Source organism: Dromiciops gliroides, chromosome X, assembly GCF_019393635.1.
Source record: "Dromiciops gliroides isolate mDroGli1 chromosome X, mDroGli1.pri, whole genome shotgun sequence".
In the NCBI taxonomy this organism is placed as follows: domain Eukaryota; kingdom Metazoa; phylum Chordata; class Mammalia; order Microbiotheria; family Microbiotheriidae; genus Dromiciops; species Dromiciops gliroides.
In genome coordinates this window covers 64,652,843-64,680,417 of record NC_057867.1, presented here as the reverse complement: position 1 = coordinate 64,680,417, position 27,575 = coordinate 64,652,843, and the positions used below count along the sequence as shown (strand labels likewise).

The 27,575-nt window shown below is 45.4% G+C and overlaps 1 protein-coding gene across 4 annotated transcripts in view; it reads right to left on the bottom strand.

The window, feature by feature from the left end:
* The window catches only part of NSDHL (NAD(P) dependent steroid dehydrogenase-like), a 39,071-nt gene that overhangs the window by 8,012 nt on the left and 3,484 nt on the right, over window positions 1–27,575 (bottom strand). Inside the window, exons 2-5 of one of the 4 annotated variants that reach the window (XM_043973583.1) lie at window positions 14,892–14,986; window positions 12,341–12,463; window positions 8,699–8,857; window positions 3,859–4,005 (exon numbers count right to left, since the gene is read on the bottom strand). In XM_043973583.1, coding sequence (XP_043829518.1) covers window positions 3,859–4,005; window positions 8,699–8,857; window positions 12,341–12,421 — 387 coding nt within the window. In that variant the 5' untranslated portion in view covers window positions 12,422–12,463; window positions 14,892–14,986. Of the gene's footprint in view, window positions 1–3,858; window positions 4,006–8,698; window positions 8,858–12,340; window positions 12,464–14,798; window positions 14,818–14,891; window positions 14,987–23,685; window positions 23,705–27,575 lie in introns of those variants that run through there. The other 3 variants (XM_043973585.1, XM_043973584.1, XM_043973582.1) reach the window with 3 other exon arrangements.

Genomic DNA, 27,575 nt, shown 5'->3' with positions numbered 1-27,575 from the left:
GGAAATGCACAGTACATAGGATAAGACTGGGAAATGGCAGACCTTGGTAGGAACCTAAGAGTATGTGAAAGAAAGCTGGAAAGATTCTTTGAAGCCAGATGGATCTTTGGAGCCTTGAAGGCCAGGCAAAGGTGCCTGTCCTTTATTCGGGTGGCAAGGGACAAGCACAGAAATTTGTTGTCTTTTTTTTTTTTTTTTTTTAAGGTGAGGCAATTGGGGTTAAGTGACTTGCTCAGGGTCACAGAGCCAGTAAGTGTCAAGTGTCCGAGGCCAGATCTGAACTCAGGTACTCCTGACTCCAGGGCCAGTGCTCCACCCACTGTGCCACCTAGCTGCTCCTGTTGTCCTTTTTTTTTTTTTTTTTTGCTGGGCAATGGGAGTTAAGTGACTTGTCCAGGGTCACACAGCTAGTAAGCGTCAAATGTCTGAGGCCGGATTTGAACTCAGGTACTCCTGAATCCAGGACTGGTGCTTTATCCACTGCGCCACCTAGCTGCCCCCTGTCCTTTTTTTAAAAAAAAAAATTTAAATAGTATTTAATTTTTTCCAATTACATGCAAAGATAGTTTTCAACATTCATTTTTTTCCGGGGTGGAGGGGCAGGGGGGCAATGAAGGTTAAGTGACTTGCCCAGGGTCCGACAGCTAGTGTCAAGTATCTGAAGCTGAATTTGAACTCAGGTCCTCCTGAATCCAGGGCCAGTGCTTTATCCACTGTGCCACCTAGCTGCCCCCTCAACATTTATTTTTGTAAGATTTCTGAATTCCACATTTTTCTTTTTTTCTTTCTTGTTTTTAAATCAGGCAGGTGAACATTCCTGTGTAGTGGTAGGCTTACAGTGCCAACTTAGGCACTATGTGCCTGGCACATAGTAGGAGTACTTAATAAATGTGCACTGACTGATCTGTGTGATGAATGGAAAGAAAGCATGTGTCTGGTGGTAGACAAATGAAGAGATTACACTAGTCTAGGCAGGAGGTAGTAAGGGACTGAATTCTGGCTTTACTATTTACTATCTGTATGACCGGGGGCAGATCAGTGCCCTTTCTGTGCCTCAGTTTCCTTTCTTGTAAAAGGAGAAGATTGGACTAGAGGGCCTCTGAAGTCCTTTCCAGGTCTAAATCTATGATCCTACAAAAAATTTAATAATTATTTATTAAACTCTTGCTGTGTCTCAACAAGCATTTATTTATTTATTTGTTTGTTTTTGTTTTTTTTTTTGCGGGGCAATGGGGGTTAAGTGACTTGCCCAGGGTCACACAGCTAACAAGTGTCAAGTGTCTGAGGCTGGACTTGAACTCAGGTACTCCTGAATCCAGGGCCGGTGCTCTATCCACTGCGCCACCTAGCTGCCCCTCAACAAGCATTTATTAAACACCTACTATGTTCCAGGCACTGGGCTAAGTGCTAGAGTACACCACCATCATATGTTCTTGTGTTAAGGTACTGGGGGCCACACAAGGTTGATATCAGACATAGTTCTGCTCTTTTGGAAGTCACAGGCTGATATCTGATACTGATACACACACACACACACACACACACACACATTCTACAAAATAATATTTGCTAATAAGTGCCAAAAAGAAGTACAAATCGCCCAGTGAGGTCAGAGGGGAAGGTAGCAATTTGGGGGTGGGGTGAGGTATGTGTGAGGGATGGATGCAGTGGGTGATGAAGTAGAGGGTCCTGATCTTCTCAATTATAGGGGTCCCTTCTTAACCTCCCATTGTTTTGTGCCACCCCCTCCCTCACCCCCAAACCCCTTGGTGGTATCTATTGGTCAAGAAAACACATGACAATATTTGGGACACAGAAGGGGGATTCTCATGACACTGGCAATAATTCTGAGGCCACCACCCCTCTCCCAACCTCCCCCCGCCTCCAGCTCCAGGGGCCCCAGGCTGGAAGTGAACAAACAAAGTAGGAACCTGGATCTGGTCATTATACACAACCCACAAAGCAGTAAAATCCAAGGGGCATACAGAAACACTCGGTGACTCTCTATTTAGTGTGATGTACAATGAAAGCCCATCAAGAGAGGGCTTGACATTCTGCAGGCCCTAGGGGAAAAGATGAGCTGCCCCCCCCACCCCCAGGTCACAACTAATAAAGGAAAACATTAATAACTGCCCACACTGTTAGGCTGCTTTGAGGTCTGGGACAACTGCCCAATGAGGTACATGCTATTCTTATTTCCATTTTACAGATGAGGAAACTGAGACTCAGGAAGCTCAGGGAACTTGCCCAGGGTCACACAGTAAGTGTCTAGGATAGGATCTGAACTCAAGTCTTCCCTACTCTAGCCCTCGATTTCCTATTCTAAGAGAAGTCAGGTGATTTACCTATCAAAGCTTCCAGGACAGTAAATAAAGCACAGGCCCTGGATTCAGGATGACCTGAGTTCAAATCCAGCCTCAGATATTTGACACTTCCTAGCTGTGTGACTCTGGGCAAGTCACTTAACCCTCATTGTTCTGCAAATAAAAAACAAAAAAAATCTTCCAGGACTCTGCTAGTCTTATTTGCTCTTATAAAAGGTATAAGCTGGTAGCAACCAGAAGTTTTTGAGGAGAGAAATGCCCCAGCTCTTTAGGATCTCAGTGAGGCAATTTGGGATCATTAAAATGGGCTGAGGAATTCATTTATCTTTTTTTGGGGGGGGGGCAGGGCAATGGGGGTTAAGTGACTTGCCCAGGGTCACACAGCTAGTAAGTGTCAAGGATCTGAGACTGGATTTGAACTCAAGTACTCCTGAATCCAGGGCCGGTCTCTATCCACTGAGCCGCCTAGCTGCCCCCATTTATTTTGTTTTTGGATTCAGAGTACCTGGCTTCAGATCCTGGCTCAACTACGGTCTCTCTACCTGTTACTGCCTATGGGACCTTAGGCCAGCCACTTTTCCCTGCATCTAGCTGGACTAGATGACCCTAAAGGTCCTTTCTCACTCTAATTTGCAGCACAGTGATGGTGGGGGGGAGAAAGCAGTGGCTCTCTGGCTGAGCTTGATTTCCTGTGAGGCCCTTGCTGCATCTGGGGTTGCTTCCCCATGACACAGGTCATCCAAGCTATGGGCTACACTCACAAGGCCTGGGAGGCCCACCCCAGTGGGTCAAGAGCAAACCCATGTTTCATAAAAGGCAGACAGCATTCACTTGTTACAGTTCTTTCATCTGAGACCAAGATAATCAGATGATCACATGGACTGTCAAAAAAGAACCCATTAACTCCCCTTGAACAGCCATAGTTATCACTGCCTAAATCAAATACAACTGTCCTTCGCACTCTGTTCCTCCAGGAAAGTTGCCCATCTAGATAAGCAGTGACTTAGAGAAAACAATTTTTCAGCGACCCCTCCAATACCAAAACAAAAAAACCCAGAGGAGGCATCCAGACAGAGTTCAAGGAAAAACATAGCCCAGCACGCAGCACTGTAAAGGACCCTGGATTGAGAGTCGGGAAGACTGACTTCAAACTCAAGTGCTGCCATTCACTACCTTCTTCCCCTTTCTGGGTCTCAGTTTCCTTCTCTGTAAAAAGGGATGGTTAGGGGGGAAGCTGGGTGGAGCAGTGGATGGGGCGCCGGCCCTGGATTCAGGAGGACCTGAGTTCAAAATCTGGCCTCGGACACTTGACACTTGCTGGCTGTGTGGCCCTGGGCAAGTCACTTGATCCCCATTGCCCCACAAAAAAAAAAAAAAAGGGATGGTTAGGTTCCCTCCCCTCTTTGTATTTATGATCTTATATATAACCCTGGGCAAGATCTTTCCCCACTGTGGGCCTCTGTTTTCTCCAAATCTGGGGGCCAAGATCTGTCAGCACTAAGAGTTGTCAGTACTCTAGGCTGGTGCTCTGTACCTGAACTCCAGCCTCTTTGCATGCTTCGATGACTGTCTTGGTGCCAGAGTAGTTCACTCTATAAAAGAGCTCCTTATTATCAGAGGATGGTGCTGGCGACGCACAGTGGAAAACTGTCTTCACCCCCCTCAGAGCAGGGTACAGATCCTGGGTAGGCAAGCAAAAGAAAGAGAAAAAGAAAGTCAAGCTGTAGCCCTAGTCTTCTGGTGCTTAGAAAGCTCACTCACCTTCTCTGTCTCCTATTTCACATCCCTGATGTAACCCTCGAAGGTCAATTGGCATCTAGCTTTGGTCTTAGGGAGAGGAGAGAGGGCTTAGCTCTCTTTTAAGTGTATAATAAATTCAATTTGTAACTTTCCAAGCTTATCCTATTTGTGTTTCTTTCTGGCCTTCTTTCTGTTTGAGTTATTCAACTGCCTTTGACCCAGCAATACCACTACTAGGCCTATTTCTAAACATGATCAGGGAAAAAGGAAAAGAACCTATATGTTCTTTTTTTCCAGTCTTAATAGTATTTTATTTTTTCCCCAGTTATATGTAAAGGTAGTTTTTGATAAGATTTCGAGTTCCGAATTTTTCTCCTTCCCTCCCTTCCCAAGACAAAAAGCAATCTCATATAGGTTATATCTGTACAATCACATTAAACATATTTCTACATTAGTCATGTTGTGAAAGAAGAATCAGAGCACAAGAGAAAAACCTCAAGAAAGAAAAACAGAACAAAACAAAAAGCAGAAAAACTATGGTTCAATCTGCATTCAGAATCCACATTTCTTTTTTCTGGATATGGAGAGCATTTTCCATGAGTTCTTTGGAATGATCTTGGATCACTGTATTGCTGAGAAGAACCAAGTCTATCACAGTGGATCATCACACAATGTTGCTGTTACTGTGTACAACATTCTCCTGGTTCTGCTCCCTTCACTCAGCATCAGTCCACTTAAGTATTTCCAGGTTTTTCTGAAATCTGCATGTTCATCATTTCTTATAGAACAACAGTATTCCATTACATTCATATACCACAACTTGTTCAGCCATTCCCCAGTTGATGGGAATTCCCTTGATTTCCAATTCTTTGCAACCACAAAGAAAGCTGCTATAAATATTTTTGTACATGTGGGTCCTTTTGCCTTTTTTATGATCTCTTTGGGATAAAGACCTAGTAGTGGTATTATTGGGTCAAAGGGTATGCACAACCCCATAGCCCTTTGGGCATAGTTCCAAATTGCTCTCTTGAATGGCTGGATCAGTTCACAACTCCACGAACAATGCATTAGTGTTCCAATTTTTTCCACATCTTCTCCATCATTTATTATTTTCCTTTTTTGTCCTATTAGCCAATCTGATAGGTATGAGGTAGTACCCAGAGTTATATTAATTTTCATTTCTTTAATCAATAGTGATTTAGAGCTTTTTTCATATGGCAATAGAGAGTTTTGATTTCTTCATCTGAAAACTGCCTGTTTATATCCTTTGACCATCTCTCAATTGGGGAATGACTTATAGTCTTCTAAATTTGATTTAAAGAACCTATATGTTCTTGATTGTACTGTATAACCTATATCAGATTGCTTGCTATCTTGGGGAGGGAGAGGGAAGGGAGAAAAATGTGGAACTCAAAATCTTACAAAAGAATGTTGATATATAAACCTATATCAGATTGTTTGCTGACTTGGGGAGGAGGATGGGGAGAAAAATTTGGAACTAGAAATCTTCTAAAAACAAATGTTGAAAACTATCTCTACATGTAACTAGAAAATAATAAAATATTTTTATGATTAAAAAAAAGCATTTTGAAAACTATCTTTCCATGTGACTGGGAAAAATAAAAAGTGAATAAAAGTGAAGGATCCATATGCTCTAAAATATTTATAGCATCTCCCTTTGCGGAGACAAAGAACTGAAAATTATGGGGATGTCCATCAATTGGGGGAATGGCTGAATAAGTTGTGGTATATGATAGTGATGGAATACTACTGTGCTATAAGAAATTATGAGCTCGATGATTTTAGAAAAATATGGATAGACTTGCATGAAATAATGAAGAGTGAGATGAGCAGAACCAAGAGAACATTGTATACAGTAACAGCAATATTGTTTTGTTTTGTTTTGTTTTTTGCGGGGCAATGGGGGTTAAGTGACTTGCCCACGGTCACACAGCTAGTAAGTGTCAAGTGTCTGAGGCCGGATTTGAACTCAGGTCCTCCTGAATCCAGGGCCGGTGCTTTATCTACTGTGCCACCTAGCCGCCCCCAAATTGTTTTAAAAACAACTTTGAGCGAATAGAAGTCATTTTGACTATTATAAATGCCCAAATTAACTACAAAGGACACATGAAGGAAGATGCTATCTGCATCCTGAGAAAGAACTGATAAATTGAAGTATGTACAGAATGATATACATACATATACATATACACACGGATGTACATATTTGTATCTAATGGTAGCCATCTCTAGGGTGGGGCAGGGAAGAAGAAGAAAGGAAAAAAGAGGAATTTCCATGATAACTTTATTATATATTTAAAAGGAATAGGGGAGGGGGAGGGAAGGGAGCAGGGAGAAAAATTTGGAACTCAAAATCTTATGAAAACAAATATTGAAAACTATCTTTACATGTAACTGGAAAATAATAAAATACTTTTATGATTAACAAAATTAAAGGAATACCAAGTTGTACATAATAGATTTGCAGTTTCATGTGCAATCATCTTTTTTAAAAATACTACATCATGGAAATGCTTGTTTTATTCCATAAATTAAAAACAAAATAAATAAAAATTTTAAACTGCTTCAACGAGCCTCTTTCCTTTTCTTTCTGTCAGTCCTACTGATAGCCCCTTCTTCCTCCCCTTCTCCCTCCATATTGAAAAACCAAACCAAACCCCTTAGAACACATCTGCATAGTCCATCAAAACAAATTCCCACACTGGCTGTGTCCAAAAACATGCTTCATGCGGTACCCTGAGTCCATCACCTGAGAGAGGGCTTTGCTGAAGTCCATGAGCAGGAGAGGGACAAGTAGCTGACATCTAACTAGTTGGGCCCAATCACCTTGGGGTTACACACAACGAAAGTCCATCTTTTCAGTGTGGTTTTCTACTTTGGTTTAGGGCTCCCATGAATCAATGATCACATCACACAACTGTTCCAGCCCCCGGATTAAAAAAAAAAAAGCCCATAACATATACACCTACTCCTCTTCCAGCAGACAGACCTAGATCCTTGGCTGGGCTGGGCCCATGTCTAGCCTATGGCATTCAGGACCACTTGCGATTCCTAGACAGAGCTGAAAAGCCCAGCCTTTCGGAGCTCCCACAAAGAGAACACTAGATATCTGGGAGATGATGGGAGCTTGGGCTTGTATGAAAGAGAGACCTGGGAGTGAGTTAACCCAGGAACAGTTCACTGAGTTGGTCTACACTCCCATAGTGGAACATGCTCTGAACTTGAAGTCATCCAAGATGAGTCCCAATCCCCACTATGGTACTTAGTTACTGCCTATGTGACCCTGTGCAAGTCACCTTCCCTCTCTGGGCTTCAGTAGTATTTTCTATGAAATGGGTAGGGGTACTAGGTGACCTCTAAGGTCCCTTCAGTTCCACAGCCTATAGGCTACAGAAGAAGAGGAATGTAAAAGAGTGGAGAGTGAGCTTGACTTCAAGTTGCTTCAGGAAGCTCTGAGTTCAAATTTCACCCCAGACACTTACTAGCTGTGTGACTTTGGGCCAATTATATAACTTATCTGAACCTCAGTTTCCTCATCTGTAAAATGGGGATGATAATAATAGCACCTACTTCACAGGGTAGTTGTGGGCATCAACTGAGATAATATATGTAAAGTGTCTTGTAAACCTTTAAAGAGCTAGAAAAACGTTAGCTATTAGGATGATGACTATGTTGGAATGTGGGAAGCGATCAATCTTCAGGCTGAGAGTGAGTCTGGGATCACAGAAAGTCCACAGATAGGCCTGCCAGGCCTCCAGGGCCTTGTTAGATCCTGAGGAAGGCTCTGGTCTAGGGAGCTGAGTGATAGGGTCAGGCTAAATCTGGGTTGCTAAGGGTAGCTAGGCAGAAGAGATTAGAACATGTCAAGGCCGCCTAATCCAGGCTGAGTGAGATTTCTTTTGATTCATACCTGTCATTCCCCTCCCCTGGTGTACAATTTCAGAATTAATATCCTCTCACTTTCCTTGACAAGAAATCCTAGGATACACACTCCCTTGGGATCTGAAGTATCTAGTGGCTATGGGAAGAAGGCGAAGAAGGGAAGGGAAGTACGAGAAGCAGCTTCCAAGAGACAGTGAGAGCAACAGCAGCAGTAGCGGCAGGAGAGGGGAGATAAGGCAATTAATTAGGGATGAAGCAGGGCAGCTTCCTGAACCTTGGCTGGGGCTAGCTTCGGGCTTCAGCAATTGGTTGGGCATGCTTTAAAGGGTGAGGCCAGGCCTGAGGTTAAAGGTCAAAGATCACCTAGACCAAGTCAAAATCAAGAAGCTGGTGGTATACCTTGCAGGTGACCAGCCTCATTACTTGGGAGAACTCCAATGACTTTCCAAACCTCTTGGGATCTTGCACTGAGAACCAAAGGGCCGTCAGAGGTCATCAGTTCCAATGTGGCACTGACCCTTTGACACAGTGATGGCGCTGCTTGTAGAAGGGGCTCTTCTGAGGGTTAGCCACTTAGCCCAACTAAAGGACTTAATACCATTCACATCCGGGGGACCTGAATGGAAGAGGTCTAAGAAGACTAAAGGCTAGATCTAACCAAATCAGTCAAATAAGTGCCCCTGGGCTCCTGAGATCTAGGGGGAGCCATCAGGGTCTTGTTGGCACAGTACCTTTTTGTTGCAGAGGTCTCCCAGGAAAAACTTCACCTTGGGGTTCTCGAATCCTTGCCGGATGTCAAAGACGTTGACCGCGTAGCCTCTGGCCAGCAGCTGTTCAACCAAATGTTGGCCCAAAAACCCAGAGCCCCCGATCACAGTACATTTCTTGGCCTGTGGAAACCAAAAAGATTATGGAGAGAGGCAGACAGGGACGACAGTGGGCAGCAGTCGTGACATTCAGAACCACTGACCTGTCCGATATGTCTTGGGTTAGTGACCCTAGTGCCAATGTAGGGAGACTCAATTTTCCCTCTCACTAGAGGTAGATGGGATCTGTATCGGTAGGGATTACAGATCTCATGATTCACTGCATTCAGCTCTGGTTGGCTCTGATGAACAAGAGATATGCCATGTTTCCCTGGCAGAATGTATCCCCACGGGAGACAGCAGGCAGTTACTCTAAAAGCAGGTGAATTAGCTCTGACGATGACAGTGCCAACGCCAACAGAAGGAGAAAGACATTCTCATTCCTGATTTCTAATGCCTCCCCCGTTCTCCCTTCCTGTGCACCTTTATGCCAAAGGAAGCTGGCTCTCCAACCAGAGTATGTTCTTCCAAAAGGAATAAAGTAGAGAGCATGGCCTCAGTGCTCTTTGTAGCAGGGGCAGGCAGACAGGGATAGAGTGGGCTTTCTCCTAAGTGGGTTGGGCAACTTTGAACCAGCCATTTGGCCACTCTGTGCCTCAGTTTACTCGTCTTCAAATGGAATAGTATGAACTGAGCCTTGATCTCCTGAGATTTTGGGGTTAGGGTGAGGATGAATTAATGAGTTAACAGTTGTTCGGTGCTCTGCTATCTACTCAGCTCAGGGGTTTTGCTTTTTTCCCTTCTCCTCTGAACGCTGAAGAGCTAAGCTTATTGTATTAGCAAGGTGCTCTATTGATTCCATTTGGCTTGGGCAACATCGACAATTTGTCACCTAAAGTCCAACTCTGAGATTGTTGTCACCGGCGCCTGTGTATGAGAGAGGAACTGCATACAGAGAGCAAAGATTCTGACTCTGGGAAGAAACTGCAGAGAAGAAAGCGAAGCCCTCTCCCCCACCCGCAGTTGCTTCCCAGGGGCATTTCTCCAAAGCTACTTTCGAGACCATATTGATGTTACACTTCTTTATCATGTTCAATCCCTCATTTCTGGATCTCACAGCCAGTCAGCAAAGTTAAGGATTGGTAGAGGTTGGGGGGAGGGAGCCTCACAGACTTGAGATAAACTCCGCTCCCCACTCGAGAAACGCCAGCTCCCAGTCACTTTGAGTAATGCTTTGATTCTCAACCCTATTTTGTCGCTTATCTCTGAACCGCACCCAACGCCTCTACACAAGAATTATTGACAGGCACCCGAGCCCTCTCCAGCACTAGAGCAAGTCTCAGGTTATCAACAGGACTGAGCTGAAAGGAGGGTGATGGGGAGAGGTGGGGGGCGGCGAGGTGGCTTTGGGAGATATTCCATAACCCCGTGTAAGTCAATTTCAGATGGACTAGTCCTACATTCTCCATTAGTTAAGGGGCTCTGTCACTTTTTCAAAGGGAAATCACCTCTCCTGACAGATCAGGTGCCATGCCATCTCAGAATATCATAGAAGCCCTCTAGCCATGCTACATTATGACAGGATGTTTCATGATCATTACAGGAATTGAGACCTGACGCCCACTGAAAGATTTTCCCTAACAGTCCAGATTCTCTTGTTACAATGGTCTGCTGTGTCGAATATTACTGAACCAAGTAGGGGTACTGGCTGTGGTCTGGAAATCTGTATGTTCCATAGAGAGATTCTCACGGTAATGGGATCTGATCTGGAGAGAAGATGGCAACTGTCTTCAAAGTAAGGAGAACACTTTCAATTATGTGTCTACCAAGTGGATATAATGAATACCGAGCACCGCCACTTGCCAAGGCCATGAAGGATGGAACAGGGGGAGTAGGCTTAGATGATAGGAAGGAACACTGGGGTTAGAAATGAGAGAAACACTCCCAGACTGGAAACAAAGGCTGTGAGCTTCACAAATGGACTTCTCAGAGAAGCCATGAACTCTATGTATCTGAGGATTTCTGAGACACCCGGCTCTCCAGTTTCTTTCACAGCAGTGCAGGCCTAGAGAGGAGAGAACGGACTCAGCAGTCTCTGGACATGCCTTCATATGCCCAAGGCTCTGATCTGGAACATCTCAGCATGACAGTCACGTTCTTTTGTTCCTAATGCTAGCTCAGCTCTGCCTAGACTGGCCAACCTAGGTTTTGGCCATCCCATACATAAAGGACTTCGCAAATACAAAAGCACCATGGAAATGCCATCCTGTATTATTATTACTATTATTTATCATCATTATCATCAGTTATTATTTCAGATGAATTCCCTTGCGATCCCCTCCTTGGTGGAGGTCATTTCTGCTCACGTTCATGAGTTTCCCCCATTTCTTTGTACTATTTCACTGGCCTCATGGGATCTGAGAGGCAGTGAGGCTATAGTGAAAAAGACCAATGGACTTGGAGTAGCAAGGACCCAGGGTCGAATCTCGACTCTGACACTCACACAGCTGTGTCCCCTTGGCCAAGTCATTTTACATCTCTGAGCCTCGATTTCCTCACTTCCCAAGATCCAATGAGACACTGTACAGAAAGGGCTTTGCCAACCTGCAAAGCTCATGTAAATGGCAGTTCTCATTAAGGTAACCAAGACTCCTGTGCACATATTAGCTATCTCTTCCCCACCGCTTCCACCAATATCAAGGCTGACCTTATCTACTTGGCTGCCACGAGGAACGGATGACACCTGCCTCTCCAAAAGGGTCAGACGCTTATGGAATCCACTGCTCAGTGACACCAGCACAACCCAATCCAACCCAACTAGGTAGCCAACAGTATTTGTGGGGTCATCATTTGTATCCTCTCCTGGAGGCAGCTCGTACGGCCCCTTCCTCTAGCGCCTCAGCAGCCTTTAGTTCCAAGGCAATGTGGCCGAATGCCGCCTTGCTCAGGCGGGCCCCGACTCTCAGTCAATTCTCCTGTCTGCCAGATGTGATCATTATTACATTTTTCCCATTTCTCTCAATTCTTCTTATCAGTACCCTGAGCATTTGACTTCAGACTCAGGCAACGGTAATTTCCTCAACGGCTCTTTCTTCTTTTATTGACTCTCGGAACAGTATCAACTGGCACCAAGCTCGTTTTCAGTTATCTTCCCGAACCATCTTTGTCTGGGCTGGGCTGCTTGCGCCAACCTCTCCTCACAGGCTCTTAAAATCGGAACTCTCGCTTAACCCTGAAATTGCCTCGGCACTGTGCTCTAACTCATCAGCTATTACAAATCGTCTCGGAAGGAGGCGGATACAAAACTTCAAGAACATCATGGCTTTTCAAAATGACTCTTACAGTGACCTCACCTGTCAACGTATACACCAGTCTGCCCTAGTAGACCTCCACCTCTCTGCCAAGAAGAGGAAGAAGAGGTTGGTCTCTGTCGTTATCTGATCTCCAGAACCAGTATGGTTTCCTCTGAGTGGTCTTTTCATCTACGTGCCCGGGAGCTGGTTAACTGCGTTACCATCCCAGGGTGTGTGGGTCAATGGCCTGCCGAGGTACCCCCCATCCCCTTACCTGCTGCTGGTCACTAATGTTTTCTGCCACTTGTTTTTCTTCAGGCTTGGGCACCATATGCTCACCAATTGTGCTCTCCATTTTCTGTTCAAATATTGGGTCCAGTCTGATGACCAACTCTTCCTAAAGACAGACAGATGTAGAGACAGACATTGAAACGGTGACAACCCCGAGGCCTTCAAGCACCAGCTCCCTTGAGGTTCCTCTGACAGGCCTTGGGAGAGGGCCTGGTATCTCTCAGGTCCTCTGAGAGGGTGGCCGGCATGCTGCGCATTCCCTCCACCCCCGACATACACACACAGACAAACAGACAGACATGGTCCTGGCTGCCCTCACAGACACCGCATAGCCCTAACCGGACCTGTGAGAACACGCCATCTCATGCCAAATGAGGAACCTTGCCAGACAATCACAACCCACAAGACTGCCGTCTACACGATATCTCTTTTACAGGGAGCACAAGGGCTACGCGTAAGCCAGGAGGAACGCTGAAACCACGCTTGGCCGCCAAGCACCCTAAGGCAACAGTAGAGTCATTGGCCAAGGGTCAGGAAGATCTCCCTTGATCAAAAGACTCCTTTGAAAGTGGCCAGAAGTTCACTTGAGGATGCTATGGGTCTGAACAGATGACCCAGTCACAATGGCCAAGGTGGTTTCGATATGCTAGCCCAGATCACTGTACAGGAAAATCTATGATTCAGTCTTGGCATCCCATACCAAAAAAGAAGGAACCCATCTGTCCACTGGAGGTCTCTCTCAAGTCAAATACACTGCCTTGGTCAGAGGAGCAGCCCTTTCCCCCTACTGGCTCAGGAGACACACTATAGAGATGACAATGATGGATTTGGGAGCGGGAGGACCTGAACAGAATCCTGGCTCTGCCACAGATCTATCGTTTGTGACTTTGGGCAAGTCATTTCCACTTTCTGGGCCTCAGTTTCCTCATTGGGGTTTTACTACATGACCTCTGCCATCGCTTCCAGCTCTATAGCTCTATTCTTATGACTTTGGAACCCATCTACAAATTTTGAGTAAAACTCTGGAATCTCCTTGAAGCACACAAAATGAAGGGATATCTGTATGTACAGTGGTTGTAGGAGGAGTGGGGGGGGGGGGCGGCGGGCGGGGCCTGCCAAGTGCTAGCAACAGGGAAGTCTTGACTAGAAGGGAAAGAAAGCTCCAAGCTTCTCTCCTTCAACTCTTCCAAGGTCCAGTCATTAGCTAAAAAAAAATTTCAGAAAAAACAAAGGCTTCAATCGAATTATCCCTTTCTGCCTAAAATTAGGAATCTTAACATTTGGGAGGGGGAAAAAAAGGAATCACGATCCCCAAAAGTGCCCTGGAAAGTTTTGGGAGGAAGGACAGTCACCTTGGGTAAACAGAGGCACAAAATTGACCTTAGTTTGATTCAAGTCTGCCAGAAATGGCCTTTTCTGAAAAAAAAAAAAAAAAAAAGAACTGTGGAGTATAGATGCTGAATGAACCATACTATTTCTTTTGTTTTTGGTGCTGATGTTTTTCTATTTTGAGGTTTTTCGTCATTGTTCTGATTTTTCTCTTATAACATGACTAATGCAGAAATATGTTTAATGTTATTATGTGTGTGTATATATATGTACATGTACGTGTGTGTGTGTGTGTGTATATATATCGCCTATATCAGATTACCTGCTGTCTAGGGGAGGGGGGAGGGAGATAAATCTGAAATTGGAAAGCTTGTATAAACAAAAGTTGAGAACTATCTTTACATGTAATGGGGAAAAAATACTTTATTAATTAAAAAAAAAAAGAAATGGCCTTTCTGGTTTTTTTTTTCCTTTTCTGTTTTAGAAGTCCTTTGTCACTGACCTTCAGGACTCAAACATTTACTGATAGCTAGACTAGCTAACTCTAACATCCCAGCTTCCCCCTCTCCCCCAATAAACAAAACAGCGCCCTTCATTTAAATCAGGATTTCATCAGAAGGGAACTCCTGACAAGGCAAATCTCTCCACATATGCATGCAGGCAACCCTGCCTTCCCCTAACTTCCAGCATTAAGAGAAGTTGCCAGGGCCCCACAGTCAGTATGTATCAGAAGCAGGCCTCTAGGCCAGGATGTCTATTCTTTCTGCCTGAAAGGTGGGGCCCCTGACCATTTTACTACCCTGATGCTCCCAACTCCTTATGCAATCTGACAAGCTCACTCATCTGGAGCTGGGAGAGTCCTTAGGGGCCACATGTGCCAGCCCCTAACCCCTCTTGTTCTACAGGGGACATGCCCAAGGTTACAGAGGTTCCGTGTCAGAGACAGGATCTGAAGCCAGGCCCTTGGCCTCCAAAGCCATGTGACTCTGCCAGATAAGCTCTCAGAGGGGAAAGAGGCTGGCCTCCCTTTTGTGCAGATCATCTAGGCCTGGCACAGGGCTTTGTAAACAAGAAGTATTTGACCAGTTTGGGTCAAAGGATTGGGGTCTGACCTTTGAGTTCACTGATGTTGAGGAAACTCCCTCCAGAGCAGCCAATGCAGGCCAGCACCTTCTTTGCACCTCTGAGAGAGAAGGGTGACTTACTCAGGGTTACACGGCCAGGGGGTGTTAAAGACAGGCCTTGATTCCAGGTCTTCCTGGCTCTAGGATGGCTCTCTTCTTACTACGCTATGCTGTTTCTGTCAAAGGAACAAATGCTAACTTAGCAGATTTAAGGAAATGGCCAAGATCAGAAACAAATATTTGCTCCATCATCTGACTGCCTCCTGCGGGAGGCTAGGTGGTGTGTATGTCATGAAAAAGCACCAGACTTCGAGTAGAAAGGACCCATATTCAAATTCCAGCTCTGGTCCTTACTGCTCGAATGACCTTAGGTAAGTCACTTCCACTCTCTGGGCCTGGGTTTTTTTTTTTATCAAATTTGTGAACTTGTTTCTTTAAAAAAAAAAAAAAGATTTCAAGTAACATTGTGCAACGATCAAGTATGACAGACAGCTCTTTTCAGCAATACAATGACCCAAGACAATGCCAAGAGACTCATGATGGAAAATGCTCTCCACATCCAGAAAAAGAACTATGGAGTCTGAATGCAGATTGAAGCATAATATTTTCACTTTGTTTTGTTTTGTGTTTTTCTTTCTCCTGGTTTTTCCCTTTTGTTCTGATTCTTCTTTCACAACATGACAGATGTGGAAATATGTTTGACATGATTGTATATGTAGAACCTATGTCAGATTGCTTGCTGCCTTAGGGAGGGGGCAGGGAAGGGAGGGAGAAAAAAAATGGAACCCCAAATCTTACCAAAATGAATGTCGAAAACTATCTCTTTACATGTAATTGGGAAAAAATAAAATACTATTAAGTGGGAAAAAAGATTTAGATAATTGCATTTCAACATAATTGGTTTCCTTTGTAATTCTATGTGTTTTATTTTGTGCATTTAAAAACATGAATCTGAGAAAGGGGTCCATAGACTAGTCCTTACCCTGACTAAAGGACTCCAGGATCCACAACAAAAATGAGGGAGCCCTTTCCAGCTCTGGGTTCTCTAAGTTCAGGCTCCTTCTTTTCCGCCCTTGCTCTCCCTGCACACACTGGATGTTACACACCATCCTCTCCCAATTTGGGGCTCCCCTCTAGTTACTCCATGGCTAGACCAGACTCTTCTCAACATTTCCAGATAGTAAAAATCTTCCTTTGGTCCATGAAGAAGTGTGGCCATCAGAGATACACTTTTTTGGGGGTGGGGGAACACAATAGGGGTTAAGTGACTTGCCCAGGATCACACTGCTATTAAGTGTCTGAGGCTGGATTTGAACTCAGGTCCTTCTGACTCCAAGGCCCCTGCTCTACCCACTGTACCACGTAGCTGCCCCAAGAGCTATACTTTCAAAAGGAATAGATCTTTTAAGGGCAGCCCTGTAGTGAGAGAGAGAGAGAGAGAGAGAGAGAGAGAGAGAGAGAGAGAGAGAGAGAGAGAAAGCCTTAGAGCCAGCGAGTTAGTCAGATAGTCAACAATTATTTATCAAGTGCCTACTGTGTGCTAGGAAGATCAGCGTTTGAGTTCTGCCCCTAACAAATTCTGGCTGTGTGACAAATGGGCAAATGATTTCTCCTCTGACCCCTCTGGGCCAAAGGAGTCAAATTTACCAAGTACTGTGGCCTACAGGGATCCTTCTGTATGGTTCTGTGGTCCCATATCTATTTGGGTTTGAGTTTCAGCTCTAAGTTGCAGAGAAGATACTAACCTGCATTGGTAGAGGGAGTTTCCACACCTAGGAGTTCCCTATATCCATAAAAGGGCCAGTCCCTATTCCTATCTTATTTATTCTTAAGAAACTGATTTGAAATAGAAGAGTAAAATCTTGTATGATAGCTTTAATATTATTTTGGATAATTTCATTTATAATGATCACAAACCCTCAAAATATGAAATAATGATGTACAGACATATGCAGTAGACCATGCTGGTATCTCAAAAATCAAGAGTGTGACAGTTCTACCAGAGAACTTTAATACTTGTGGTTTTTACCCATCATGCATAAGGGCTTAGCAGAACAAGAGCCTAAGTATGGCACTGGCAGCAGCTGCCATGAAATATGAAGAGACCTAGAAGAAGACTTTCAGCACATTGAATAAATTCTCTTCCTAGGACACTTTATGGGAAGACAGGGCCAAGAATCCCATAGGATGGGAAGGCATGGCTCTGCTACAGTCTGCATTGGTACATGGACTTCCCAGAGCCATAACTAGGAATTTTTTGCACACAAGGCACTATATGCTATGCCCAGGGCAAACAAAGCCCTCAGTTGGGGTATGGCAGGGTGACACTACTGGGGAGCAGGGAAGGCCAGGGAGATCAGCCTAGTCTACCACCTGGCAGCTTCCTATTTTAACTATTCTTTGCCAGCTGTTATTTATATGTACTGAAATGATCTCAAAATTTGATCTCAATATCTGCCACCCTGGGACAAAGACTAGGCTGTCCCAGCTTGGTTGTGGCTCTTAAAGCCAACAGCACAGACAGATCGTGGATACTTGGAAAAGCCCACCGTGGGACTTTTTCATCTGTTAACAAAGAAAGAATGTTTTTCTTTTAGCCAAGGCTAGGGTTCTTTAATGTAACAGACACAAACCGTGAGATCCCCTCTGTGTGGGAGAGCACAGGGCTGAAATTCTAATTGATGCCAATAGGAAAATGGGAGTGAATAGATGTGCTTTATACACAAACATTTTAGAAGTGGGTCTATTGTGTAATGTCAGGTCAGCATGTTGTTCAAAGTACTACTGAGGGTGCATTACTATTCCTCAACCCCCACCCCCACCTCAAATATCTGGCCTGAGCATCAAGGCCATAGAGCTGGCTACTCTAAGAACTGCTGCTTACTTGCCCAAGAAACCACATGTCCTACCAAGTGCACCTAGTATCCCCAGCTTGCTTATGGTCTGGGGGGTGGGGGAAGGCACTGACCAAGCAATTACTTAACCAGTGCATCGATACACAACCCAGACAGTCCCAGCCCTGCTAAGTGATAGCCCCAAGAGCCAACATCTCCCAATTAAATGACCCACCTGAAATGGAACAGGTAAGTCTACCTGTCTTAACCACTTCCTGGAATCAGCTTCCCCCCTCCCCAGAGTCCAAAAGACTGCAGCTGGCCTTGGGGCTAGGAAAGACCAGTGGCCTTCCACCCACATGATGTAATCTCCTCATTTATAGATAGAAGCTTCAGGGTCAGAACAACATAGGACCTAATTCTATCGACAACCTCCACCACTCAAACATGGAGACAGTAGTGAGATTTGTAGCCTACGTTTGTTTGGGGTCCAGACCTGTGATTTTTATCAGTCTGATAAAATGATTGTATTTTCCATTGTGGAAACTTCTTCCCCTGATGTAGACTGGCAGGCAGATCACTTGCAAACTCTGGTCTTAAAGAGATGCCCAGAACACTGAGAAGACAAGTGACCTGCCCTGAGTTCGAGTAATGGTGACCAGGATGTACCCAAGGGCTTCCTGCCTCCAAGGCTGGCCTTCTAGTCACTGTACCATGCTGTATCTCTAAATACCATATGCTTCGCTCTAGTATTTCAAGGGTCTAGGCACCTCTCCCATGCTTCCTAGCAGCTCTCTGAGAGTCGCTGTGGCCAAAGACTTCATTGCCTGGTGGCCGACCTGGTGCGGAGCCTCAGAACCTGGCGATCCTCGGAACCCCAGAGACACACCCAGAGCATACGGCGAGAACCCAGAGACACAATATATCTGGCGCATACATACACACACACACACCACATTGCCAGGCCCCCTTAAAGCCTTGGCAGCTGGGCAACACCTGCCAGACCTTATCTCCCATCCCCCAACTCCTGTTGACGTGGCCTTTGGGAACGTAAGGTTTTAAGAAGATCCAAGAGGAGGAGGACACTGGATAATACACGTCTATGTTTTTTAAAATATAAAAAGACACACCTCCAGCACAATACTCCCAAAGCAGAGAAGGCCTTCAGCTGAGGCTCACATTCAAGGATGCCATCTTCATTAAAAGAGCAAACGGAGGCAAGTCCACCCTATTTTGATTATGGCAAGTAGATTTCAATCAAGCTGCTAATTCTTTATTATTATTATGATTATCACCATCACCATCATTACTGCTATTAGGCTCAAGATTTGTGATTTATTTGGTAAAGGACCTCCCTTTCTAATTGCCAACTGGCAACCCCCATGTAACTGAGAGAATTTGAGAACAGCTTGGCACCAGAGACTTAGCTTGTCCATGGTTGGTCACACCCCTAGTACAGATCAGAGGCAACAGGTCTGCCCAACTCTCAGGCTTCTTTATTAGAGTTAGAAACTCCCTATATAAGAAATAGAAATTGCCACTACTAGGCCCCAATCAGATCCACTGACCAACACTGGATCTCCAGTCTTCTTTGTAATGCTGTCTCTTAAATTCACAAAACCCAAGTCTATTCCATTTAGACCAGTGTGCACCAATTCACACAGGACAGCTAGGTGGGACTGGACCTTCAGTCAGGAAGACCCGAGTTCAAATCTAGCCTCAGACATTTACTAGCTGTGTGATCCTGGGCAAGGAACTTAACCTCTGTCTGCCTCAGTTTTCTCATGTGTAAAAAGTATCTGTCACGGTACCTCACAAGGTTGTGTAAGGATCAAATGAGATAACACATGCAGACATTGGTTGTTTTGGGGGTTTTTTGTGAGGCAATGAGGGTTTAGTGACTTGCCCAGGGTCACACAGCTAGTAAGTGTCAAGTGTCTGAGGCTGGATTTGAACTCGGGTCCTCCTGAATCCAGGGCCGGTGCTTTATCCACTGCACTACTTAGCTGCCCCAGACATTATTTTTGATTCCTTTTGGTTGCATGACTCTTTGTGACTCATTTGGGGTTTTCTAGGCAAAGATGCTGGAGTAGGTTTGCCATTTCCTTCTCCAACTCATTTTACAAAGGAGGAAAGTGAGGCAAACAGGGTTAAGTGACTTGCCCAGGGTGACACAGCTAGTATCTGAGGCCAAATTAGAACTCATGAACATGAGTCTTCTTGATTCCAAGCCCAGTACAATCTACTGTACCACCTAGCTGCCCCAAAGGGTTAGCAATTATTTGATGTGTCTCAAAGTGGGCCTAAAGGACTCAGTAGCACTGGATTTGGGGCCAGAAGGCCTGGGTTCAAATGTGGGCTCTTACCACTTACTGTCTGTGCAACCTCTGATAAATCATTTAATCTCCCTGGGCCTCAGTTTCTTCATTTGTAAAAATGAACAGGGGTGGAGTTTGGACCCAATGACCTCTGAGGTCTCTTCTAGCTTGAAATCTAAGTCCCTGTGACCTTGGGGTCCAGCCATGAATATTTTTTTTGTTTTTGTTTTTTTAGCCATGAATGTTATGTAGAAGACCTGGGTCTTCTTCAAATACCATTTTGTGGGGGCTTCTACATCTCCACAAACTGGCTGTGGTACACCCAAACTAAGGGAGATTGGGTGCTGGGAAGTAAGGTGAGGGGACACTAGCAACACAAGAGTTTTGAATACAGAAAAACTGGCCTACTGAAGCTAAAGATGGGAACATTTTCAATCACTTTCTTAATAAAAATAATTTGAGAGGAAAAGATTAGATTTATTCACCCCCCCTTCGGTCATCATACCCCATAAATAGGGACTTGGAATATTTGTGAGAAAAAGGAAATAGATTCCCCAAAGCTCACCACAAAGCTCTGTAAGGGAGGCTAGTCAGCCTCAGTCAACTGAGGACCAGAATGGGGTTAGCTTGACCAAAGACCACCATGGGCAGTCAGAGGCTGCTGTTGGGTCCTGCTGAATATTTGACCCTCTGGTGATGAATCAGGAGAAAGAAAAGCAAGTTGGGGAAACAACATAAATAGACATATTTGGGTCTTTCTCTCAAATGACCCATACAGACCAGCTGTCCCATTTTGCCAATGGATATCCTAAGGCCCCTGAAAAGGGCTATCCTAGTTCCCTGGGAACCGCTCCTCCCCCAACTCTGGGCAGAAAGTTGGAAATAGAATGCAGCAGCGATATTTTCAACCTTGACAGCCAGCTACTGATGTTGCGAGTCGAGGGGTCCCTGAGCAACAAGAAGTACCCTAAGCTTTGTTACAAAGGTAGCCACCACCAGAGAACTCCTAGTTCCATCCTGGACATTCTGATGAACAAAACCCAGTATCATTGGATAAGAAAACAAAGTATTATTTTTCCAATGCCAAACATTACTGCGTATCTTTGAAAGTTACTGAATCCCACTGAGCCAGGAAAAGATTCCGAACTTCAAGAATGTTATCTCTAAGCTGGGTAGTTCTTGGCCCTACACTCCCAGGCTGGGAAAAATCTGCACTCGAACTCCCTACCGCCTTCTCAACCCAATCTGTAGCAAGCTGATATCAGGCTCAAACTGAACATCACCGGCAGCCTTGAAGGTGGAAAAAAATGGACAAAGCATTCTGGCCAAGGCAGTGGGAGGAGGCCAAGGGAGGTTTTCATTAGTTTGAGAACTGGGAAGGGGGCTCATGCCTCCCTGTCAATTCCATTTGCTGACCGCCATCTCTACTTTTTAAGAGGGGGGGGGAGCACATTTTGTCTTCTGTTTATATATATATATATATATACACACACGTATGTATGTATGTATGTATGTATATACATGCATATATATGTATATATACACACATGCACATATATGTGTGTATGAATTTTTTTTTGCTATGGTTCTGTGTCATTGGGGAGGATTTAAAAGGAGAGGACAGGAGGGGATCCTGTACTCTCCTCTTACTACAGGTCTACCTGGGAAACTGAGACCTGGATACCCAAGGTTCATGGATACTAGTCTTTCTGCCCACAGAAGCAGGCCACCAGCCTGAAAGCAGCAAGCAACCCAGCACATTTACTGGTCAAGATGTACCTCAAATGATGTGACTGAGCCTCCCCCGCAAATAAAAGACTTTTCTTTTTCATTTCGGGAGAATTCCTCTCATCTACCCTGTGCAAAACACAGACAGCAAAAGCCTTTTGTGAGAGAAGAAAAAAAAAATCCCAATCCATCAGGAGTATTTTCCTCCACAGGGTGGGAAGAGTTTCCCGAGCCCCTCCCTTGCGCCTTGGAGTGGGGAAGCAGTGTCTGCCCAAGATGTAAAGAATGTCCCAGACAGTCACTCCCCTCACCACTCAGTTCTTTGAAAAGCCCACGTCCAGTGGCCCCGCACACTCAGCTCCTCTGAAAGGCCTCTCAAGGGCTGATGCAGCTGGGAAGAGGCAAGGGGAGACAGAGAGAGCGAGTGAGAGAGAGTGAGGAGAGCAGCTTTTTTCTGTGCACAGACTAATTGGCATAGTTGGTACACTTCTTTGAGGGGCTGCTTAAAGCAGGAGTCCTGGGAAAAACAAAATGAAGGCCTTTCTCTCCAAATTCAAATGCAGAACACGGAACAGAAAAACTTCCCCAATTAGTATTAATGATGCAAATAACGAGGCAGCGGTTGCTGCTTTTTTTTTTTTTTTTTTTTGCAAAGCTGCCTCCCTCCACTGTTACCTAAGAAACGGGCGGCTTGAGCCGGTCCCTATTCTCACGTGCGTCAGCTTGAGCCAATGCGAAAACATGCCATTTTTTTTTTTATACAGAAATCAGCAAAATGGAATATTTTCAACATGGCTCCCGGGGGAGCTTGTTTCTCAGAAGTTAAAATGGGGGACACTGTATAGACGGTTCCAAGGGGATAGTAAAATAAAGACATCTTTGAGAAACTCAGGGTTTACATTAGAACAGCAGAGGAGTTCATTAACCAGAAATGAAGCCAGACTAGCCGAGGAGAGTGAGGTGTGGAAGGTCGGAGTGATTTGGTGCAGGGCGTGCACGCGCGCGCACACACACACACACACACACACACACACACACACACACACACACAGCTGGCCCATGACAGTGTTGGCATTGCAACCCAGATCTCTCCTGCCTGCCAAAGCATTCGACAGATCACCTTACTCCCTTTCCCCAAACAATCTACTTCAGAAAACACAAGTTTAGCCAAAAGGCCGTTTGCTTTCAAAGGCTCAGAGATTTCAAGATGAAGGGACCTTGGAGATACTCTGATCCTGGGCTTCTTCGCTTAGCGGGGATGCTACTGGCTTTTGAAATTTTTCAACCAAATGATTCCCTTTATGACCGATCCTATGGATTTTCTTCTTGGCATTCAGGAACCCGACCACAGACTTCAGCTGACTGCCACAGGGGTCCGGCACACAAACAGGGTGAAGAACCCCCATCGAAGTCCAATCACTTAATCTTCCACATGAGGAACCTACATCCCAGACAGGGAAAGTGATAGGGCCCAGGTCACAGAGGGAACAAGTGACAGAGATGGGATTCAGAGCCAGGTCCGTCCTCACCCCCACTCCAAATCTGGTACCTTGTCCCCTGGGCCCCCCAGCCAGGGCAGTCTGATGAGTGACGTACCCAAAGTCCTCCCTTATGAGGCAGCCCCACAACAGTGGGATGTCAGGAGACAGGCCACTTCCAGCTACCACCCTGTTTTCCTTCTGTGGGCTGATAACCTGACCTTGCCTCTGGTTTGTTTGGGCCATTTCTTCTAGCATTTCTTTGCCCCCCCCCCCACTCCAGCAACCTGACTTTCATTCTGGTTGCTTCATTGGGATGGATGTTGTGGCTCTTCCCAGCTAGCTATGTGACCCTGGGCAAATGACTTCCCCTCTCTGGGTCAAGGTTTCCTCAACTGCAAAATGGGGACAACAATGGTGCTATTCACTTACCTCACAGGGAGGGCTGGTGTGAGAAAACAGAAGTCAACACAGAAATGTGAGTTACGGTTATTGTTACTCACCTAAGATCACTCACCTGTAACCACCTACAGCTCCGGACGGCAGCTGGATGTTCGTTCCCTTTTGTGTCTTTGCCACAGCTTCTTAAAGCAAGCCCACAGGCACCATGTTTGCTGGGGTTTCTTACGTTTTGTTTGGAATAGATCTTTTTTCCTATTTCTCTAAGTGTCCTTTTGTCATCTTTGTGGATTTCACTTCGCTTTCCCCCTCCTTCCTCCCCAGAGGATTTTATTCAACCAAATAATCATTTATGAAGCTTTGCTTCCTATGCAAGACGCAATGCTAGGTCTGGGGTTAAAAAAAATGAAAGATGCAAGTGTCCCTGTTCTTTAGGAGCTTACAATTGGGTGCTGGGGGCGGGGAGGGACAGGAAGGGAGTGAGGCACATATAGCAATAAATACAAATCAGAATGAGAAAGGCCCAAAGGTATCAACCACCATGAGTGGCTAGAAAGATTTCCTGTGAAGCCATCTTCTAAGATCTGGTCCCAGACCTTCCATTTCTTTCTTTCTTTTTTTTTTTCTTTTTTTGGCAGAACGGTATTTATTGAAGGTCATATCATTGAACCTGTCAGCAATTCATCATAAAACTAATACACGCCTCGAGAGAAGATAGCATGAAATATTAAGGATAATCTGTAGCATTAGAATAGGAATTTGGCAGGGGAGAAGGGAGGGAGGAGGTAGAGGAAGGAATAAAAAGGAAATAGAAAACCCTTTCTTTGGGAAGATTACCAGTCAGTTCAAGGTTTGGGGATGAGGGACCTTGGAGATCCAGGCTTAGAGGTCGGCAAGTCCCCACCCCCTCATTTGACAGAGGAAGAAAATGAGGCCCGGGGAGGGGGAGGGCTTGCTGAAGGTCACAGCTACGGAATGAGGTGACAGAAATCAGAGCATATAATCTAGTTCAGATCTCATGAAAGCAAAGTGTTCACAATGCTGCACAGACCCTGATTTATCAACCCTATTTACAAATGACCCACATAGAAAAAAAGAGTCCGACTGCTGTCTCTACTCTGGCCCGCTCTGCTCCCCTCCCCCTGAAGTGTCTACTCTGGTTACCATGGGAACCAGAAAAACCTTGGCGTTTTCCGAGGCCTTGTGGGGTTCCAAAAGCCTTCTTTCCCAATAGAATCTATGGCTCTGCCTGGTCTCGGCTCGGCTTACTGCCCCACCAGATATGGGGACCCAGTGGACATAATCTAGTCTCAGACCCCCGCCTCCCACCCCCTAACCCAAGCTCGTCCATTTACTAGATGTTCCCTCCAGGCTCACTGCTGTCACACCTCCCCGCCCCCCCCCCCCAGCTCTCCCAGGTCCCCTCGGTTTTTTTTTTTTGGACAAGAGCTTGCCATACCTGGGATTATTGGGGGGGTGGGCATTTCAGTTATGAAGATCTGCCATTCACATGCATTCGGCAGCTTATCTGATTCTCACAATTCTATGCACTGCGGAGATTACTTCTAGGTTGCTATGGAAGGGCCTCGAGCTTGAACTGGGGGGTGGGGTGGGGTGTTGGAAATCCAGCACAATCTCAGAGGCCCAGAGAGGTCAGTGAGGCCTTACTGAAGGTAGGGGAGGTGGGATTTGAGGGGCTCCACCAATCAACAGGTATTTTATCAGTGCCAGGTACCAGAGACCCAAGCACAAAGAACAAACCAATTCCTAAAATCATCTAATCCCAGAGGGTGCCAAATCAGTTTACAACACTCCCCAGTGGGGCCTGAACCAGATTCAAATGGGATTGGGAAATATTTAACAAAATAAACAATACAAGGAAACCTAGATAACGTTACATTTTAAAACAAAGTCAATATGCAGCCCCCAGGGATCCTTGGGTAAGGCTTAGTGGCTGCTAATTGACTGGATGGCCCTCCTTTAATAGAAGAGGAAAACTGAGGCACTGAAAAAAGTGGAAGGAATGATGGATTTAGAGTCAGCACATGTGGGTTTGCATCACAGCTCCATCATTTATTTATGAGCTGTGTGATCTTGGGCAAGTCCCTTTACTCCCTGTCCTATAAAATAAAGAAAGTGAGGAGTAAGGTCTTGGACAACCAGTTGGAAAGCTTTGATCCTAGAGAGAAATGGCTGAGATGGGTGCTGAAGCCAGGTCTTTGAGACTCCCAGTGACATTTGTCTTGAGGGGCCTAGAGTGGTGGTTAAGGATGGAAGCCTATATGATCAGGAAGACCTAGCTGGAGCCTCCTGGGAAACAAAGCAAATACAGCAGGGAGAAGAAAGGAGCTGGCTCTCAGCCAGCCCTTCACTGTGGGTCCTCAAGAGGCAGCCAGACTCTAACAAAAGGGGCAGTCTGGAGCCACCAAGCAAAGGGCACATGTACACTGATGGATGGGGCTGCACCCACAAATCCAGACGACCATCCTGACATGGACTGTATGACTTGGGGTCAGAGGACCTGGCTTCAAAGTGAAGAAACCAGGGACTTTGGTGGGCTGAACTCTAAGATTCCTCCCTCTTCTAAATCTACAAATGTCCACAGGTCTCAGAGGACAGAGACCACAGTTTCTACTCAAAGGGATCCAATGCTTGGGAGTCCATGCCTAGATGTTAATTATGTACAAGTCTGGGGCACCTAGGGAACACACAGATAGTGGCAGAGAAGGTTTCAATGAGATCTTCACACCCTTTTCATCACACCCCCATTGGGATAACTCCCAGATCAAGGCGAACAATACCTATGACATTTAGCTTCCAGAGGCCCAGATGAGATAGATAACCTCTGTAAAGGGCTTTGAGATCTAGTCATCTGAACAATCCCTTACAACAAATTAAATGGCATTGCATGTGGTGGCTTTGATGAATGACGGGAAAATGGCTACAGAGCTGTAGAGCCTTTTCTGAATAATGACCACTGGCGAGCAAAAGGCCCAGGCCATTCTATGGGACGGGGCAGAACTGACCCTTTGGGTTCAGAGCTCTACACCTCATCCCTCACTCCCACTGGCAGCTGGGGGGGGGGGTGCAAGAGAAAGAGCTGGGCCCATGAGAGATCAAGAAAAGACAAGACTCAAAAACATGATCAAAGCTTAAAAATCCCCAAGTCCTCCCCATTCGGGGAGGCAGAGACACCCCCCCCACTGCCCCCCACTCAAACCATCAGAGGGCCAGGGCAGCGCCACACAGAGAGATAGAGCAGGCCAGCAATCCCCAGTCCTTTAATAAACAAATAACTAATTAGCACATTGTGGATATGCAAATGTCATAGCTAAAGAGCCTGGAGAACACTCAGTCCCCTGCAGTCTCTGGGTTCACATTCCAACTCCTTTAGAATTTGAAGAAAGGCCCCTTTCTTCAAGGGGAGCACAGGGGTAAACTTCCACCCAGTTGTGGGTCTTATCACCAATTCTGGATTACTCCTCAGCCGAGTTAACAAAGTCTCTAAGTTCCAAGGGGGGGGGGGTGCGGAGAGATCAAACACTTGGAGAGGGAAGGAGCCTTAGTTCAACCTCATTTTACAGATAAAGAAACTGAGGCCTGACAAGGTGAAGGGAGGGAAGTGAGATCTCAACCCAGTTCCTCTAAATTTAAAATCAGTATTTCTTCCACTGTACCTGGCTAGCTCTGGGCTACTAATTTTCATTTGTAACTTTTTTGTGAGTGAGTGAGTGTGCGTGAGAGAGAGAGGAGAGAGAGGGAAAGAGAGGGAGGGGGAGAGAGACCAGAGGCAGAGAATGAGAGAGAGAGAGAGACATGGGAATGGGGAAGTCTGATGGGACTAATAAGAGAAACAGCTCTGAAGGCAGGAAAGAAAAGGTATTTTCAAAGGCCATCCTAGCTCCCCAAGGCAAAAGTATAAGCAATTACAGGAGTTTGACAGCCCAGAGGTATGTCCAAAAAAAAAAAAAAAGAGAGAGAGGAAAAAAAATGGCATTTTTTTTTACT